This window comes from Amblyomma americanum, chromosome 9, assembly GCF_052857255.1.
Source record: "Amblyomma americanum isolate KBUSLIRL-KWMA chromosome 9, ASM5285725v1, whole genome shotgun sequence".
In the NCBI taxonomy this organism is placed as follows: Eukaryota; Metazoa; Arthropoda; class Arachnida; order Ixodida; family Ixodidae; genus Amblyomma; species Amblyomma americanum.
Window position 1 is genome coordinate 99,922,910 of NC_135505.1, and position 20,903 is coordinate 99,943,812.

General features: G+C 45.7%; 1 protein-coding gene across 1 annotated transcript in view; it reads right to left on the reverse strand.

Annotated features, from left to right (window-relative positions):
- Nucleotides 1-9,500: 9,500 nt before the first annotated feature.
- The window catches only part of LOC144103533 (uncharacterized), a 43,322-nt gene continuing 31,919 nt past the window's right edge, over nt 9,501-20,903 (reverse strand). Inside the window, exons 2-3 of the mRNA XM_077636229.1 lie at nt 9,731-9,899; nt 9,501-9,649 (exon numbers count right to left, since the gene is read on the reverse strand). Coding sequence (XP_077492355.1) covers nt 9,501-9,649; nt 9,731-9,899 — 318 coding nt within the window. The remainder of the gene's footprint in view (nt 9,650-9,730; nt 9,900-20,903) is intronic.

Genomic DNA, 20,903 nt, shown 5'->3' on the forward strand with positions numbered 1-20,903 from the left:
CACGACGAGGCCATAATTTTTGCGGGGTCTTTCCCAAACGTAACCAGGGTGCACTTATTGTTTCTTGTGTCCTTTGCAGACCAAACCTCAACCACAGGAAGATAACAGAAACGCTAGCTCACGTCGCACAAGCTATCCTCAAAGCCGGCGAGGGTTGAAACAGCGTCACCAGTCAGCACTCACCCCGCCTTTTCTACGTTCAAGACAGCCAGGTTGTTTTCAGAGCGATAGCTTTAAGCCTACCGTTGTGGTTGCCGTGAGCGAAAAATCCAGATTGGTCAAAAGGGTGGCTGCGTCATACTTGAAGCGGCCGATTTGATAAGTGACAATATCATTAAAAGAACTTGTGATTAGAATGTCGCAGCATCACTGAAGTGTCCTTACATTTAAGTATATGAAATAAATTAATGGCGCTGGAGAGAAAATTGGGCTAATTAGTATGGAGTCGAACGTCTGATCCTTAGGTTGTGAACCTGACACGCTATATATAGGCTAATAATAATAATAATAATTGGTTTTTGGGGAAAGGAAATGGCGCAGTATCTGTCTCATATATCGTTGGACACCTGAACCGCGCCGTAAGGGAAGGGATAAAGGAATAGGCTACGTAGGCACGTTTTACAGAGCTTGGTTAAAAATCGAAGCTTTTTTATGTATGTTATGTGGTCTTTCACATATATGGAAACAGCAACCGCGTTTGTGTAGACAAGAGAAGCCGCTACTGGGATCCATTAAGGCTATCGCGTCATACACTAAAGGCAGAGTTTGTGTCTTCCAAGTTTTAATACGAAAGCATTTTGGTTGTCGTCATCCAAAAAAACAATTCCGGTTTCTCCGTAACGAAATGCTTTGATTGGTCGAGAGGTTCGTGGCGACCTCAGCAGCATAAAATTTGAAAATCTGAAGACTAGAATGCTCGAGTACCTTACATTGGATTATCATATGGGAGTATACTAATTCGACTCACATATCCACCTCAATCCACCTACTAGTCCTAGCTGATCCACCATAGTTCCTCCTAATTTCTGAAAAATTAACCTTAATTCATGAACTAATTCACCTTAATCCGTCTTCTGGGGTGGGCCTACATGCGAAATTCTGGAGGTGCTTTTGAAATACTGATCCGGAGTTCCCGGGTTCGAACCCGACCGCGGCGGCTGCGTTTTTATGGAGGAAAAACGCTAAGGCGCCCGTGTGCTGTACGATGTCAGTGCACGTTAAAGATCCCCAGGTGGTCGAAATTATTCCGGAGCCCTCCACTACAGCACCTCTCTCTTCCTTTCTTCTTTCACTCCCTCCTTTACCCTTCCCTTACGGCGCGGTTCAGGTGTCCAACGATATATGAGACAGATACTGCGCCATTTCCTTTCCCCCCAAAACCAATTATTATTATTATTATTTTGAAATTTTGATGGAAAGACTAAGTGCAAATGCTGTCGCATTTTCTTTAAGAATGTGGTTAAGAAGGCCCGCTGGTTTTGTCAAATAAAGTGCGCACATAAATACTCTGGACCGTGCGGCTTGGTGCTGTTCTTCGAGAGAGCGCGATCGGTGCATTTCACGCGTCTAGAAATGCTTGTTTAGAACTTTGTTTCGTAAAATTCGGCAGAATAATGCACCGTGACAATCAGTTGCAAAGCTGTCGTGCCTGCCGGCCTAGGAGCTATCCTGATAAGGTATCGTCAGAAGTGTCCCATTAGATATGTCACCTTTTCTTTGGGTTTTTCTAGCAGCAAGTGCATGACGGATTTCGAAAGTTGTTCCTAGAATTCGGCAGTATAAAGCACCCTGACAATCAGTTGCATAGCTGTTGTGCCTCCCGGCATTAGAGCTATCCTGATAAGTAGTCGCCAAAAGTGTCCAATTAGATAAGCCACCTTTGGATTTCTCAAGCATCAAGTGGATGCTGGGTTTCGAAAGTTGTTCCTAGAATTCGGCAAGATAAAGCACCCTGACAATCAGTTGCAAAGCTGTACGGCATCCCACCCCAGTATGCCCTGATAAGGTGTGGCCAAGAGTGTCCCATTATATAAGCCACTTCTTTCTTTTGGTTTATCTAGCAGAAAGTTGATGCCGGCTTTCCAAACGTTGTGTCACGAATCAATCGAAAAGATCAGAATGGTGTTTCGATCCTCTCGGAACAGCGACCATCCCACTAAGCACCAATGGAAATGACGTGTCATGCGCGGGGGGGGGGGGGGGGGGAGTCAAGTGACGAAGCAATACATGTTTGCACTCGCTTGTGTATCGTGGATATTTTTGTTCGCGAAACTACGCCCTTAAAGACGAAAGAAGCTTTTCAACTGCGCTACAACCAGAACACCATTTTCAAGACACCATGCGACTGTCATTATGCTGCAGAAAACGAAGTAGTGGACGCGTGTGGCAACAAGAAAGGCGCTTTGTTTGCCGAGAAAATCGGCCGAGCAAAATTCTGTGACGATGGCGAATGAATATTCAACTGAACGCATGATAAGTATTCATATTACCGCTGCAGTTTTTATCGCAGTTTTTTGTCCGCCTGGGTTCAGAATATTTTTGTTTTGTGTGTGTTAGCGCTGAAATTTTGTGCTGTTTCCGTGCAAGCGATGAGAGATTATATTTCAACAATTAGAGCCTGAAACTTGTGCGTTGTCGATTCTCTCTTCAGCGACAATCGCCGGAGTTAGGTGGCTGCGGTAGAAACCTCTTCATAGATGATCACAATTACTTTTGGCTCTGCCCCAGCTCCAGCCAAACACTTAGCTGTTTTCTTTAATTCATTGCTTCGCCTAATTGGACTGTTTTCTTTCCTTGTAGGCGAAAACTTGCCAATCATTTTTATTCCTAACACAGCAATTATTGTGAATTCCTGCATCCAATTTTCTTCATGCTTGAAGCTTGGCGAAAATTTCAGCTCTAAAGGCACATTCACACATGGCAGTCACGGACGTCATGTGATCGATTAGGTCGCGGGATTCACTTGCCCTGTACGAAAGAGGTTTGTCAGAGTATCAGGACGCGCTTGACTTATTTCTTCTGTTTGGTTGCTGTGTTTTGCGCTTTTTTTCCGGAGCATCTCCAACTTTCCTCGGCAGAATTTTTGAATACTAGAAGATGTACTGGTACCAAATTATTAAAGGCAATAGTTCATTTTTTCGATATGTAGCAAAATTTGTCTTTTATAGTGTTTCCATTGGTCGCATCGAGCAGTTAAGACTGCCATTGAAACCCTATGATGAACACTTTTGCCCATAGCAATAACGTTAATATAATAAAATTCAAGCCTGCCAACGGGAGATCTGCAGGTATATTTATTATTATAGTGAAATCTTGCAATACATAAAAAAATTACACTCATAACCTCTTTCCCGTTAAAAAATCCTTTTGACCAGAATGGTTGGGTATGATATGGACAATAGGTGGAAAAAGTCTCTGGACCACGTGTTCCGCGAACGAAGCCTACAGCCCTACTAAGTCATGAGCTCTACTAAGCGTGCTGCTGGAGACAACACTTGTGGAGGTGGAAGTGAAAGTTTTGTCCTTTTACCGCCACAAGTATGGCCGCCAGCCGGCAGTTAATAATTTGTTCAGAACGTTAAAGAGACAGACAGTAGATCAGAGCAATGCGTCATCCCGTCAGTGACGAAAGAGGAAGTAAAGAACGCCTTAGGATCAATGCAAATGGAAAAATCAGCTGGGGAGGATCAGGTAACAGCTGATCTGTTGAAGGATGGAGGAAAGATTGTGCTAGAAAAACTGGCCACCCTGCATACACAATGTCTTATGACCTCTAGCGTACCAGAAGCTAGTAAGTAGGCTAGCATTGTCTTAATTCATAACAATAGAGACGCTGAGGAGGTGAAAATTACAGACCGATCACCTAAATGTACGTTGCCTACAAGGTATTTACTAAGGTAACCGCTAATAGACTCAGGGCGACCTTAGATTTCAATCAACCAAATCGTCAGACAGGCTTTTGTAAAGCATTTTCCACAATAGATCAGATTCACACAATCATTTTGGTGATAGAGAAATTCGCAGAATATAGCCATCCCCTATATATAGCCTTAATTGATTACGCGAAAGCGTCTTATTCAATGGAAACCACAGCAGTCATGCAGGCATTGCGCAATCAAGATATAGAGGAGCCTTATGTGAAAATACTGCAAGATATCTATAGCAACTGCACAGCTACCATAATTCTCTATAAATGGTTCATGATTTACGGGGGTTTAACGTCCCAAAGCGACTCAGGCTATGAGGAACGCCGTAGTGAAGGGCTTCGGAAATTTTGACCACCTGGGGTTCTTTAACGTGCACTGACATCGCACAGTACACAGGCCTCTAGAATTTCGCCTCCATCGAAATTCGACCGCCGCGGCCGGGATCGAACCCGCGTCTTTCGGGCCAGCAGCCGAGCGCCGTAACCACTCAGCCACCGCGGCGGCCAATTCTCTATAAAGTCAGCAATAAAATTCTAAAAGGAGAGCGTGAGGCAGGGAGACAGGATCTAGCCAATGCTATTCACTGCCTGTTTAGAGGGGGCATTCCGAGAGTTGGATTTGGATCAGTTGGTGATAAGAGTTAAGAGAGAATACCTGAATAATCTGTGATTTGCTGATGACATTGCCTTGTTGAGTAACTAAGGAGAAAGATTCCAAAGCTTGATCAATGAGTTTGACTGACTGAGCTGAACGGTAGGTGTAAAAATTAACATGCAGAAAACCAAAGTAATGTTCAAGAGTCTAGCAAGGAAACCGCAGTTCACAATTGGTAGCGAGGCGCTGGAAGTGGGAAAGGAATATGTCTACTTCGGGCACGTAATGAAAGCTGATCCGGATGATGAAATGGATATAACTTGCAGAATAAGAATGGGGTGGAGCGCATATGGCAGGTTCTCTCAAATCATAAATGGCAACTTACCGATATTCCTCAAGAGAAAAGTATAGAACACTTTTATCTTACCGGTACTTACCTATGGGGCAGAAACGTGGAGTCTAACGAAAAGGGTTCAGCTTAAGTTAAGGACAACGCCGGAATCTATGGAAAGAAAAATGATAGGTGCAACGTTCAGATACCGGAAGCGGGCGGAGGAGGTGAGGGAACAAACGCGGGTTAATGACACTCTAGGCGAAATCAAGAGGAAGAAATGGGCTTGGGCAGGGCATGTAACGCGGAAGCAAGATAACTGATGGTCCTTAAGGGTGTCGGAGTGGATTCCAAGAGGAGGCAAGCGTTGCAGGGGGCGGCAGAAAGTTAGGTGGGCGGATGAGATTAAGAAGTTTGCAAGCAAATGATGGATGCAGCTGGAAAAGGACAGGGTTAGTTGGAGATACATGGAAGAGGCCTTTGCCCTGCAGTAGGCGTAGTCAGGCTGCTGGTTATGATGATGATGATGTTAATTATTTTAATTTCCTTGATTATTTGAACTGAAAATCGACTAACAAAAAGCAGACAACTTGCGTGTAGCAAGAAACTAAGGAATCTATGCCAGGAATGACAAATATTTAGAAGACCGTTGTTTCATTATTGATATTATAAGCCAATGTTTACTTTGCAGCAGTCGCCGAGCAATTGAGAAGTTCTTGAGCTGTACTTTGTAAGCAACAATCCACCCATGAGCTCTCTCATATTATCGGAGCACCTCTTCCTAGATAATGCAGCTACTTCAACCAACAGGCCAGGTGAGCGCTAGTATGCGACCTCCGAACCATGAGCCGGGGTTCGATTTCATTTTTTTTATCTTTCCGCACTGCCGCTGCAGTGGCTCCCAGATTATTTTGCTCGGCTGCTGACCGGAAAGACAAGGGTTCGATCTAGGCTGTGGCGGTCGCCTTTCGATAGAGGCGGCATGCTAGAGACCGCGTAATCTGCGATGTCAGAGAACGGTAAAGAACCTCAAGAGGTTGAAATGTTGTGAAGTCCTCCACTACGGCGAACCTCATAGCTTCAGTCGCTTTCTGAAGTTAAATGCTTTAATCCTTCTCTAGGCACTGCTCAAGTGCTCTATATCATTTTCAAGCCGAGAGTGGTCATTTATTTCCAATTCACTCTGCGGCTGGATCACCGATATCTCAAGCTTGCGACGTAACAGAAGTAGTTAAGGAGTTACAGACAAGTAATTTAGTTAAGCGCGTACAACCAACATTCTTAAGATATTACTCGTAAAACCGATAGGGTTCAGTATTGATATAGTAATTATATGCCTGATTTTTATATCTTTTATTTTACAGCATCACTGTCGGGTTTTAGGATAAAATTCTTTATCCGCAGCCTAATTAAATGGTCTCACATTTTGGCGTTGCACGCATGCGAAAGAAAAATATTGGTCTGGAGTAAGCCTGAAAAAAAAAAGAACTAAAAACACATTTCATATGCAATAAATCCTTTAAAAAAATAATGCTGCGTACCTTCAAGTATCAGTGACGCTAACGTTTCTAATATCAGAAATAAACTGTAACAATTACTGTGCCTCTGTCATCTTAAGTCGAAATATACAGGCTGCGAAGTGCAGGTAACTCGGAATCTTGCAAATAAAATTATATGAGATGTAAACCGATAATAATCTATGAGAGATTAGCGCAACCCCCTAAGCCAGCCTGCGAACCCTGTTGCCAACCAACCAGCGCTAACCCCATCCCAAGGCGTTCTCCTCGAGGCCGTGTTTTACCAGCCTGAACTTCACTGAGTTCCAACACCGACGCGTGATAATTTAGCAGCACACCTTGAAGTAGGGGAATACAATCCTGAAGCCCGGTTCTCTTTCCAAGCCAAGGGCGGTAAGGAAAACAAAAGATGGGCCATGCGAGGAGTGCGCTCTCGAAGCCAGTGTGGCACGCTCCATTTTGCCGTCTGTGGTTCATGAGCATTCAGTGTGCGATTCATTTTGTCCCCATCGTCACCTTTCTCTCCCGGACATCACGAAGAATCAGCAGCAAACATCATTCGGATCTTTTGGCTAGAAATTAAATGCGCATAGTTAGAAACACCTTCATATAACGGAAAATGAATGGTAATTTTTTAATGCCGGATTATAGCAAACGATAGTGGCGACGAGCGGAAAGCTGGTACGACGCAGTTTATTTAACACGTCTTAGTGTTCACCCACGCACAGCCTAGGAAAACGCCGGCAGGTACTCCATATCCTTATCTTTTCTGCTTCATTTCAATGATCGCAATTTCCACCGCGGTACACTTGCTCACGCTGAAAGAGACAGTCACGGCGCCTTGTGTTTAAACAAAAACCCCACCCACGCTTCCACAGGTCAAAACACATGCACAGCTACCATATGCAAGAAGAACGTCAGGCTTACTCATGACAGATGAAGCTTCGCTAAGGGAGTTAGTGGTGTATTTGTGAGAGCCAAGAAGGCGGCGCCTCGCAAGCCGGCACAAAGAAGAGCAGCATATTTGTTAACATCAGCCTAATATTCGTAGCAAAACGGTCACACTTCGCTACTTGCACGTTCTGCGGGTCCACATATATTTGCTGGCAGTAGATAGATAAAGAGGAGGTGGGAAAGGCAGGGATGTTAACCAGAAAGGGGTTCCGGTTGGCTACCCTGCACTGGGGAAGAGGAATTGGGGGACTAAAAGGAGGAAGAGAGGAGGGAAAAAAGGCATAACACACACACACGCACAACGCTGCGTAGTGTTGCAGAAAATGAATGGGAGTTCGTAACTCTACAAAATGCTACTGCAGTAAAGATAAAAGAATAAAACTGACAGAAAATTGGGGTAGTCGGTAATGCGAGATTTGAGCGCAGCTCTTACATGCGCCATCTGCCACCGCTGGAAGGCGACGTGTTACGGTGCTAGACACCCTCCGGGACATTTCTGTAGCAGGCACCTTCCAGGTGGCGTTTCGCTTTGCTACTTGGACAACCCGGCGGGGTCAGTGACTACGCCGACGGCTACGAAGGCGGAAGCCAGGAACGGCAGCCTGAGAGCTGCGCTCTAAAACTAATTAGCAGCTGTACATCACTCGTAGCAGAATTAGTGGGAATCCCCGCGCCTGCGCCAGATGCTGATCTGGTGTTGCGATCCGATGCCTGCACCCAACATTATGTTGTATGGCTTTATCTGTTACGTGCACGTTTTTCCGAAAACAATATTTTATCTCTCTGAACATATCTTATTTTTATTTCTTGTTTTGCACCAATCGATAATAACAAAAGGCAAAAGGTCGAAAACTTACTTTTTCTAATGCTCTTTATTAGTGCCTATGGTTGGAAAAACCGTTAAATTTTCCGCTGGACAAATTACGACACGGACGTTATACCTATGTATTATGTAGCAGCGGGAAACTACCGGACAGGACAGGAGACTGTCGTGCTTATGCCTACGACAGCGGTGAGAGATAAAATTATCGCCATTAGAGATTTTTTCGCCTGTAAAAGATGACAGCAAGAAACAGTTGCCAAGAACAGCTTAGCTGAATCTAGGACGTTTCTGCGCTTTTATTTATTTGACGACGCATTTCGGTCTTTTCTCACACGTTAGAAAGTCATACACACCAACGCCCGTTCTCTAGGTGACCCTCTAACACGCTTGAACCAACGATCCTTCTTGGCATATGAGTTGCGTGGCCTCCTGGCACGCAGAGCACCTGGGTTTGAAAACCCATGCCGGCTATTTCATTATTCTATACTCTGATTTCAGGAACTCTGGAATTTTACCCGAATGACGCAAGACGACGGATTTTCAGAACGAGCTTCTTTGCGCTATCGCGTTAAAGTTGAAACATTCCCCTATACTTCATGGTTTCAGTGGCTCTTGATTTCCTTTGTATGTAACCCCTTTAAGTGTGATGAGCTGAAGTCTGGCACATACGGCTCCCTTGTGCGAACTGTGAGAAATAGCGATTTATTTGGAGGATTTGAAATGCCAGGTGTATGTGACAACTGGCGTTAGGGTTTGGGCGGCCCACGCTGGCGCCGACTGGCCCGTGTTAAGACGCCGGCCGCCCAAAGAACACACGACGAAGTTCATCGCTTCGCCGTAGGAATGTTTTCAACATTAATCTTCTTAGCTTCAGCCGTAGACCTCATCGCCATGTTAACAAATATAATGTTCTGACTTCAATAGATTGCAATGCTCTCCAGATATCCTTCATGCCACCGGCCCTGCCATCAGGCGCATCATAACAATCAGACGCAATTCCTGCATCTAGCCACATGGTGATGCAAGCTTGAAGGCACCCTTTCTTTGTCGAGAGTGTTTTATTGCACCTGCATTTCACGGTTGCTAATTGAGGTTTCTCGGCACCAGTTCCAAAGAAAATACTTCAAAAAATGAGTGCATTGTCGATCTCATATTAAATTTCAAAAAGCGACGCAAATGTCTTTGTTTGATATCTTGAAGATCAGCGAATTCCAATCCAGCGATAAACTTTATTAATCAATAATTTTTCTCGACCACCTTCAACGATCATTTAACTCAAAATTCTATTACACACCTTTATGGTAGTGGGGGGGCACATTTATTACGCTGGACGACGGGAACCAATGCAGCGAGGCCTATCCAGCTAAGGAACGAAGCGTTCGAGCGGCTTGCCGACCTGGAGAGCTCTCTGGCGTTCGATACTCGCGCTCGACAGAGCTAAGCGTTCCAAGCACGCGCTCGCCAGGGCGGTAGGCGCGGTGATTATCTCTACAGGGGCCTCTCCCTAGAGAGGACGGTGACGTCAAAACATAAAAGAGCACTAGAACGCGAGGGGAAAGGGCGCACAAGAGAGTTATGTACATACAACGTGGTGTTCCTGGTGAATTCTGGAGAGCAAAAGCGTCCGGGAAGTAGTCAGTGTCGAAGATCCGGATGGGGCAGCCGGTAGCACAGTCAGGTCTCGGCGGGCGGCCAAGGCAGAAGTGTGGTGGTCGTGCAATTGCCATGGAGTAGTAGGGCTCGATCAGAGAAGCCTGGTGTGAGAAAATGCAAAGGCGAACGATAAACCGGACGCACACAAAGCGTCAAGCTCAGCGGTGGCACTGGAAAAACCACTACTTGATGGCGAAGGGTGTGGGTGGCAGACGAGGTTTGCAAAATCGCTGTAGATGTGTAGTCCGGCATGAGAGGCCACGGCGAAATGGGCGAGACTCAGCGGGACAGAGGGGTCTGGGAGGACGGGAGACGCAGTCCAAGTGTCTGTACTTGCAACAGACTGGAGGGCGGGAAACAGCGTTACTGCGGTCTCTGGAGGCGCGTTGGGTTCTTAGAGCCGCGGATGAATTGGCTCATATAAAGACGCAGGAGTAGGAGATAAGCGAGACAGCTCTGATGTCGTGGCAGAGGTGTCTATGAGGAAGGAGGGTGAGGGTAGACCCGGCCGCAAAGACACTTTGAGGGTAGTGTCCACAGGGGACCCTGCAGGTGCATGAACACAGGAAGCCACAACGAGGGTGATCGTGACAGGGAGTGGCAGTGCGGAACCAGCGCCTGCAGGGGGGCACAGGATCTCAGCTGGCAAGGTGCCTCAAGAGATCATGGCAGCAGGTGGGGAAAGGTCGATGGTTGCCGGAGGTCCGTCGGCGGATGGTGTGCTTGTGGCAATTGGGCCACTCGGGGCAGTTGAAGAAAGTTCAGCGTTGTGAGTGCTGGAGGCAGAAGCCGCATAAGGGTCGACGGGGGCTTTGGAGGGCGGTACATAGTACTAACGAAGGACCGCCTCTCGCAACTGGTCGCACGGGTGATCGCCTAATGTTGCCTTGCAAAGCCGGTCCAGGCATTCTTGTGGCAGGGTCGCCTTTAAGAGAGCGTAGCTTTGGCCTTGGTAGGACACGTTGTAGATGAAGCAACGAGCCTCGACTTGCGCAAGCCAAGAGATGCAGTGCTCCGGACGGAACGATGGAAGAACAACGTCCGCGTCCGCTGTAGTTGTCGATGCGTCGGCATCGTGATGTGGAGGTGTCCGGATACAGTCATTACCGGAAAAGCCTTGAGATGGCGAGCACAGATGCTGTTCCGGGCAAGGCGGCCCTGAAGGCACGACGTAAAATAACAGAGGCGAGCGGAACGCCTGCGTGTCGCCGTAAAAGCGAAGAACGGCACCTTTGAGAGCGTGGTTTGAGAGCTAAGCGTTCCAAGCTTGTGCTCGCCAGCGTGGGGGGCACGGTGCAACGATGATGATCGCTACAGCAGAAATCATTTCTGGTCTCCAATTTGAGACCTCATGCTCAGCAAACTAAAATACGTAGGCGTACGCATTTAGTACATGCTAAACCAATTGCATGTGACTATTGAGATTTTCCTTTAAACTAATAATCAAAGATAACTTGCTTAGCTAATGAGGTTTCGCACCATTTTTAAGCAGAATATCTTGACAATGGGAAAATTTTGACGTGTTTCAAAAACAGTAGAACTACTCCAAAGAGTTCGTATTTGGTACCTCCGTCGGGTCAGATATTATCATTACCTAAATTCGTATTATTTATTAGCAAGTCACATTACTTCACCAGTTTATATCCGACGGCGTAGTAAGAATGACAGTGCAACATTCGAGGTCCTCACGTAGTGTACCGCCAGTAACCTTCCAAACTGCACCGTACTATGCGAGTCAGAGGCTTGGTGACAGCATGTTTATTGTCGTTGTTCTTGTTTTCCTGTGTTCGAGTCTGACATACCCACGGCAGAGGAGTTAATGCAGACCCAAAGAATTAGCGGAACACTGGCGGTCAGTTAGGTCTAATGGCAACGTGGTTAGAAGGCTGCGGAGAGCTTGCTTGCTCCTGCTTGCTTCTTCTCTCCTTCTTCTGTCAGGCTTCTTCTGAAGGCTGGACAGCTTGCTTCTGTCGCCCTCTTCCTACTCCTCCTTTGCATTCCTCTGCCTCTTCCTCGCTGGGTAGCTAGAGGCACGTTTCTGGCTTACACTGATTATCAATTTGTATGCCTTCGTTTCTCTATGACAGATTGGAACTAATTTTGTTCGCCAGCGGGCAGATTCAGCGGCCGCGTAGCTAGAGTAAATTCGACTGCAAAGTTTTAGAGCGAAGCCATTTCACTTGGTCTGACCGACTCACTGTGTGTGCTTGTGCGTGTGTGTGCGTGTGCGTGTGCGTGTGCGTGTGCGTGTGCGTGTGCGTGTGCGTGTGCGCGCGCGCGTGCGCGTGCGTGTGCGTGGGCGTGCGCGTGCGCGTGTGCGTGCGTGCGCGTGTGCGTGCGTGCGTGTGCGTGTGCGTGCGTGCGTGTGTGTGTGTGTGTGTGTGTGTGTGTGTGTGTGTGTGTGTGTGTGTGTGTGTGTGTGTGTGTGTGTGTGTGTGTGTGTGTGTGTGTGTGTGTGTGTGTGTGTGTGTGTGTGTGTGTGTGTGTGTGTGTGTGTGTGTGTGTGTGTGTGTGTGTGTGTGTGTGTGTGTGTGTGTGTGTGTGTGTGTGTGTGTGTGTGTGTGTGTGTGTGTGTGTGTGTGTGTGTGTGTGTGTGTGTGTGTGTGTGTGTGTGTGTGTGTGTGTGTGTGTGTGTGTGTGTGTGTGTGTGTGTGTGTGTGTGTGTGTGTGTGTGTGTGTGTGTGTGTGTGTGTGCAACACATCCTCGCGCTGTACATTGCACATCCGCGTCTAGTATCGTCGCCAGACGTGTCGACGACCCAGCAAACCAAAGTCATCAGCCAGCCATGGGCTAAGCATATGGTTCACGTCTTCTCGGTTTAACAACGTGAAAACCCCATCCTTTTTCGTTTGTTCTTTTATTTGGGACGCTTTTCGCTGCTTATCATGCGTAGCGGGTTCCGTGTTTAAGACCCTTACTCATGTGGGCGCATGATCGTGGGACACCCAGTCGCCCCGACAACTGTGTGTGTATATGTGCCACCTGAAACAGAGTACGGCCGGTGGACATGTTTGCATATGGAGGGGTCTGCTGATACCAATTCCCGCGAGCGTGTTGTTGTTCACTGATAACCTAGAGTAAAAGCATCTGTCCGCCTTCGAGAGCGTTTCCCCATCCACGGTTTTCAACGTCTGTGGCAATGCCTTTGTGAGGACATCGTACGAGTAGCCCAACTGGATGGCAAAGTCTTTGAGGTATAGAAATACTCTAGAAAGGAATCTGAGCGCACAGCGTTTGATCATGAAGACTGAGGAGAGCTACAAGATGTCATGAATGTCGGCTTTTGCTTTTACTGTGCGGTACTTTGTCAGGAACGAACTGCTCTTCATATGTGAAGAAACAAGTACGAGGGAAGGGGGGGTCGCAAGGTGATGCGTTATAGATATAGTGGCCCATGCTTCTCAGTAGAGGAGAGGACAACTTCTCAGTCCTCTTTCCCGCGTCAGTCTTAAGGTCAGTTACAAAAGATTAGGAAATGTTAGGAAAAGATTAGGAAATGGTTACAACGTATGTTGTAACCAAAAACTACCCTAATCTTACGACCAGTCGGAGTGCCAAGGCCGAAGATCAGGGGCGTTCTTTGCGTGCCAGAGGTGGCCGGCGTTGGTTAAACAAACCTGTAACTGTAATATATCTTCGTTCTTGATATCTATGCTATCATTTTCGCCTCTTCCCACAGTAATACCGCCAGAAAATGATCGCTTTCAACCCAGCGCGCGGTTCCCGTGGCAACCACCCTCCGCTTGCATATTAAGCTTTCACCTACCCTTCCACGGTAGCCACCTTGCGGATAATTCCCGTGGTAACACTCCTCCAGTTACGCCGTCCTATTCTGTGGCCATACGCTCCTCCAATGGTAACCGTCCTGCTTCTTCCAGGGTAACTTCCCTCCGGGTGGTTCCAGTGGGAACGTACCAACCGGTTATGTCGGCGATGACAACGGCACACAACTACTACTACTACTACTACTACTACTACTACTACTACTACTACTACTACTACTACTACTACTAAAGGTCCTACAATCACCACTACAACCATTACTACTATTGCTACTATGATGACGACAGAAAACCAAACACCAACCGGTTAACAGCTGCCACTGTAAAACTCACCGGACAATAGTGTGATCGGTAGTTCATGCATTATTACAGTGCAGCTTTTGCCGGTGGTTTCTTCGATTGTATGCACAAGTCTCGGTATTTTCACGCTAATAGAACTAATAAAGAAATATTATACATACATTGCACTTAACTTGTAGTTCATTTTTTTCTCATCCTTTTAATATGGCTTCAACAATATCTTCTTATTCAGTAACGTTTTTGAGAATGACGAACACGGCCTTCTCGTCTTCGGAATCCACGCTTATTATTCTAACGGTAGCACCATTTTTGTTTTTTGGCTGCAGCTGGAGAGAAACTCACAACTACGTGCCTCCTTGGCACTGACTGCTAAATGCATTGCTAATGCTGTTTAATGATTGCGCAGCAAATGAGAAAGTGCTAAAAATTCATGCAACCAAAGCCTCTGGACGAAAATCCATAACTTTACGCCTTATGTGACTTCTATATGCAGGAAGACCTGTATCTGAGACTTGAGCTGCAGTATGAACCACACAAGTGGTCGCTATACATCATGACTTTAGTGAAAATACATGCATTAACTTGAGTGTAAACATCCTGAAAAACGCGCAGATGTAAAGTAAAAAAAATGCACTTACGTCACATGCGATCGCTGTTTCAGCTTTAGATATCTTCAGATACCTTAGATATCATTAGATAAAGGCGCCTAAGTTATATATTTCAATTTACGAATAGAAAGCCTTTTTGAAAGCACTGCTTTCGTTATCACCAACCTTGGTTTGTGCTATCGTGACGAAGTAATTAGTTAAGCGATGACTCAACATAACTACCAACAATACTAAATCGCTATCATGCACAACAAAGTAAAGTTTAACTGCTAACCCACAAACGTGTTTCCGAACTACTCATATAAAGATTGTTTTCCACGTCCACTACAAGAAGTATTAGTGTATTTCCTCCATTTTATTACCTTGTTCCCACATTTCTGAAGATGCATATGTCTTCTTGCCAGTTTAACTTTCTTATCACAAGTAATCAAACTACTTTTTGTATTCGTGTATAAATGTATCGTACGTATCTGCGGATGGGTGCCTGGAGTGCAGTAAAGCCTCAATGAAGCTGCCTTTTCTTCAGACGCACTCCATGCTCTATTTTATATGCGAAAATAAAATCTGAGTGATTGATTGATTGATTTGTCCTTGTTTTGCGGGCAGCTTGAAAGCAGTACCTAAATTAATTAAGTGACTTCAGCCTTATTGTACATATTCTCTTAGTTCTGGAATACAGCCTGAACCAATATTAATAGCTGCTAATTATTAATACCCACCAATGTTATTACACCGCTGCAGTCCTACTGAGCTTCTACCTACAGAGCACATTGCTAGGCCAGCCGCTAGGATCCCGTATACTGGCAGTCACACGGTACCCCTGCGCGGAGAGGTGCACAAGATGCTGCCTTCCGGCCGAAATCCCTCACCCTGGCCGCATTCACACTGGCAGCCGGGAGTCGAAAGGAACCTCATGGTTTTGATACAAACTACAGGCCAAAAAAGGGGGACACAGCTAAAGTGTCGCCGCGGACACCCTTCAAAACCCGAGCTGCGAACTTAAGGCGCGAAAAAAAACGGTGCTCAGGCCGCGCTTAAAAAACAACAAAAAAAAAACATTGCGGAGAGAGGGCAATTTGTCGCAGCCGAGCAAACGGTTTCCGTCGACACCGCTGGACCACAAGCGGAAGCTGCGTCACCAGGATGCCTCTGGAATGCGTGACGTGTGCTCAGTCCCCTAGCTTAGTGAGGGCTTCCATCACTCGTGTAAATACCGCTTAAATGAGCGGCTGGAATGGCCCGACCGTGCAGGGTCATGAATGACGCATGGGCGGATCCTTTATATTATCTTGAAGTTTTGTATTTTACACCACTTTATCATCTGATCATATCGCTAGTTATCAGGCAATAACTTCTCTATTTTATGCTGCTGCAGTGAAGATAACGCCTGTGTAGATGTGGCACACAGTCATTTGTCAAAGTCGCGTTGAAGGCGTACACATGCATAAAACTGGCCTACGTGCAGTGAATGAAACATTAGTGCAGCCTTGCATAGAACTGCGCCCGCTTCAAGCTAAAGCGTCTGCCGACACCAGCTGCCACGTACTCCTCATTTCAAGCGAAAATCATATTTGAAAGTTTCCGTGTTTTGTCAACGTCCTGCCACCGCCTCAAGCGTTCACGTTCAGCTTAGCCAAGAGGACTTATAACGTGAGGCGCTGAATGCAGTGTGTGTTCTCTTCGTAGCCACTCTGTGCAAGAAGGTGAAGCCCAACAGCAAACAGAAGCGCTCTGGGGTGATTTCTGTGCACACATGGATAAGTTATAAATACTCAGGTAAGTTCCATGGGCCAGCATGAATTAGTTGTTTTTTTTTCAAGACTCTCGCTGCAGGTACGTTCTTGGCTAAACATTGGCAGGTGTGCATTTGATGAAAGGTAAATGTATCGAAGGATAATTTCAATCGGAAATTGCCTGGCTCAATCAAATTTCCCGTGGTCGTCCACCCTTGCTAATGTTTTGAATATCATTCTTTACAAAAAAATGCAAGAACTTGTGTACCTCCATCGCTTTTATACTGAACCTCCGTCACTAGGTAACAAACTCAACGTGCTGTATTCAAATTTTAACAGCATCCTTGATGGTGGTGTGCATGCAGCATTTTCATAACCAAATTTCTCTGCAATAGTGAGAGCGCGATGAAAATCAAGAAAGAAATATCTTTGTCATTTCTCACTGCAAATTTCACTGCCGGCGCTCGAAGCGCTTAATATTTCACTTTCTCTTTTCTACGATCTACAGAACCATTACAATTTCTCCCTCCATTATCTGTCGGTATTCCAAGCATTCTTGTCACAAATGCAACGACATCACAATTATTCGCTTCTGTGTGGGTTCCCGTTCGTAAAGACCGCATTCCAACGATACCATTACTGCAGATATTGTTGTTGTTTAACCCTCAATAAGAGATTTGTTCTCGCTCTTGGGCTATGGCTGGCCACGTTAGTGTATATTTCGGCAGAACTGACTGCAAGAGGAAATTCTTTCACTTCAACAACTTCAACCACAGACGAGTAAGGTAGTGTTTAAAATAATCACTGGTGCTCTATAGGCGCGCTAAGAGGTCTTTATTCCAGTCTGTAGAGTGTACAAGTTATAACAGGTTTTCGGTTTCCCGCCAATACCTTCTTCCCGTTTTCAATTCCAGAACTTTGTGGGCAGGTAATCTCTGAGCATAATGTGTGAGAATACTGGAGTCTTCATGCTCTGTCTGGTGATAATATTTACTGAAATTCTTCAAATCATTCTGTTCACACCACAGTTGCTAATCTTCTGCATAGTACTACCAGCACAACAGACGATAGCGAAGAAAGCTTAGAAAACACACATCCTCAGCAGCAGCCGCCTGACTATGCCCGCTGCAGGACAAATTCCTCCCCCATATATCTCCAATTATTCCTGCGCGACCAGTATATCCACGCGAACTTAATCTCATCCGCGTACCTAACTTTCTGCCGACCCTGTTATGCTTGCACACTTAGTGTGCAATCGACACTCGCCAAGCTGCCGGATTTTTTTTTTTAGTGCAGATTTTTTGAGCATTAATCGGTCGTCAGCATTCCTACTGTTGTCGGCAAAAATCTGGTTAAACCACCGAACGCAACTACGAGCCGGGCATTGTGTTAACGTGTTCTTAGTCTCTTATTATTTTACCGATTCAGCGACGTCATTGTCCAACAAATATTTTCCCACGTTTGACAGCGTCTTCTCATACAGTGAGCCGAAAACACATTTTGGGTATCGGCTTCCTTACTTTACACAGCAGTGATCTGAGAGGAAGTCTGGCTTCTATAGATCATTTCTGTAATCCCAGGGATGCTGGTGTGCGATGTTGTTTGTTACTGTTGAGGCTTGTTTGGTGCAGAAGTGTTTTTCTTTAGCTCTGATTTATTTTTATGGCTCTTCTTCGTTTTCTACGGCGCTTTTAAGCTTGTTTTGTTATTTTTACCGGACTTTGCATTTGTATGGAATTTGAAAGTTGACATTTCTATTTCTGTGACTTATGAGCCTGCCCTGTTAAGACATTTTTAAGATATTTGTTCTCATCTCTCCTTGTACCTAATTACTAATCGCAAAATTTCTCTTTACCTTTTATCACCTTCTTTTGGATGGTTGCTTCATGCTTGCTTTCTTTTGTTCCTATTATCGAGTAAACTGATGGACATAGGAGTGTGTTCAAAACAATGCGGGACTTCATACGATCTACCTGGTGGTTTGTCAACCGATCTTTATACCAGCTGCATGGCGAGGTCAATTATTTTTTCGCGCGGGGTCGTGGCTTGCTAATAAGTAGTCTGTTCCTGTTTGAAATGTGATGATAGCAGCGACTCTCAGTGTCCACCGCGGGGTTTTCAAAAAATATAACCGACACCTGGTTAATTTTAGCGGCGTGAGATGTGTTGCCACTTCAAGCGCGTAAGTCTGCTATTCCTGTACACGACTTAAAACTCGTTGCTTTTCACATAACTGACGCGCAATGTCGCAGTGAATCCATGCCTGGAGAAAAGTGCACTCAATGACATACATTATAAACGCCACTGAATCAAAGAATTCACTACTGTGACATCAAGTAATGTTTGAAATTATGAAGTGCTATTTAGTTATCTAATAAGACTAACAGTGGGATGGACGAGAGTCAATGCAGGGAACGTGCGCGAGCCGGGCAGCTTGTATTCAGCATATATAACGTATAAGACACCTCTGTACACTGGCTTACGCTGATGAATTGACGTCTTCTTGTTACAGATCACATACAGCTACCAAAGAAACGGCAGCAGGATGATAACCAACATTTAAGCCTATTCAACCGCTCCCGCATAAAAAGTGTCTCCTAGTCGGCCAACTATTGAAAGTGTGTTGAAGACTTCGTTGCCGGTCATACCTCCGCACATCTAACCAGACTACAGTGCAGCCGCTGTTCCGGCAGAGATGACAGCGTCATCAGACGAAAGCTTCATAGTGGACGCGAAAGCCGATGAGTGTGAGTCTTGCGAAGTCGACACAACTATGGCGACTTGTTCAGCACAGATGACTTCTTTGGAATCAAACGTCGGACTACAGTTACAGCCCAGAGACAGTCACCGGTTAATCCTCTACGCTGAGAAGCAGCTGAAAGAAAAGTGGAATGAACTAGAAAATGCATCGACTGATTTAGGGAAGACCGTAAAAAAGTACAAGGAGCATGAAACGATTTCAGGATCTATTAAAACAAACTGGAAAGATCAATTGGAGAAAACAGCACTTAGATTCAACGGACATTTCAACAATGGGAACGTGGAAAATACGTGGACATTACAGAGTCCTAGCTCTCCCAGTGAATCCGTCACTGATGTGCGGACAGAAACGGTACAAGTGGTTGAAGAATGTGAAGACGGAGCTCAATCGAATAAGCAGCTACGGCTGCAAGTCGAGAAGAACAAGTTACTTACCAGAGAGCTTCTCCGCCTACAGCGCAATTTTTCAGATGAGCCACTCATAGATGAAGAGTGCGGAAACGCCCGGCAGGAACCACTAAGTCCCAAGGAAAAGAATTCAGTGCAAGCTGCCACCGCGGTCGTGGATGACACCGACGACAGACACCAAAAGAGCGAGCGTGCAAACATGCCGACGGAAAGCGTTGCAAAGAAACGACCAGAAATTCAACCCTCGGACGGCTGGTTCTTGAAAAAATACAGCATGCTGAAAGAAACGGCCTTATCCAATGGCTGGGCTACCTACGTGATGGGAAATCTAAGACTTCGAGGACATTCTCTCACTGTAGGAGTCTACCTGAAGAAAAGAGGCTTCTTACTGAGCATGCATATGCACATTGAAATGCAAATCGATCATGAGTCCACCTCGTGGCCACTGAAGGAAGGTATTAGACTTCTCCTGCTTCATCCCAAAAAAGGAGATTATTGCACGATTGAAGCAAAAGGAGAAGGAAGCCTGATGCTGTGCCAGTCAACGCCGGAAGCCCCAAACGACACATCTAAATATATATCGAAGAAATATTTTTCTCTGAGGGATATAGAAGACGGCGGGTACGTCAGGAACGACACAATCAAGTTCGTTGTTGAGGTCATCTGAAGAGGCGAACAGGCATCTGAAGACGTTGTTTGCAGTGAGCGTCGTGTGCGCGTTTCAGACAGGCCCACGAGTGCATCGTGGTCATCTTAAGGCTAATGAACCTCGCTTTTTCTCGTCATCACTGTGACGCACAATTCATTTCGAACCATGACTGACAATCTGCAATCTTTCTTTGCAACGCCTGGATGTCAGGCAAGCTAAATTTCTGTTCGCGAAGAAGCGTGAAAGCAGCGAAATATAAATATTTCACACTGCTTTGCCTGTCACTATTGTTCAAGCTCTAAAAGGTTTGCAGAATAAGATTGTGCGCACTCAAAAAAAGCTTCAGTTTAAGAAGGGCGCAGCAATTATTGCCTCTATTACGGTCCGAAAAGAATTATCCCAATATGTGCTTCGAACTGTCTGACTTCCGAAGGCTTTATTAATGAATATTTCTTATCCAGTAAACAGCCCTTTGTGTGCACTAACTTTATTTTGGGCCTGGCAATGCTCTTAGATTACAGGGCCTGCTCTTCCAAGGCGTAGATGACGCGTGCTGTTGACGGCGTCCACTCACGGCTTACCCTTGGACTGCGCTGTTATCTTCAAAGCGAAAGATATGATCAGTGAGTTCTGCAGAGGGTGGCACAAAGTTAGGTGGCCGGATGAGATAATGAAGTTTACAGCGATCAGGTGGTGCAGCTCTAAAAGGACATAAATTGAGTAGAGAGATATGAGAGAGGCCTTTGTCCTGCAGTGAGATTGGTCAGGATAGGGATAATGATGATCCGGAATTAATTCGGAATTCTCCACTATGGGGTCTCTCATAACCTGGGTCGCTCCGGGACGTTAAAACCCATGTACGAA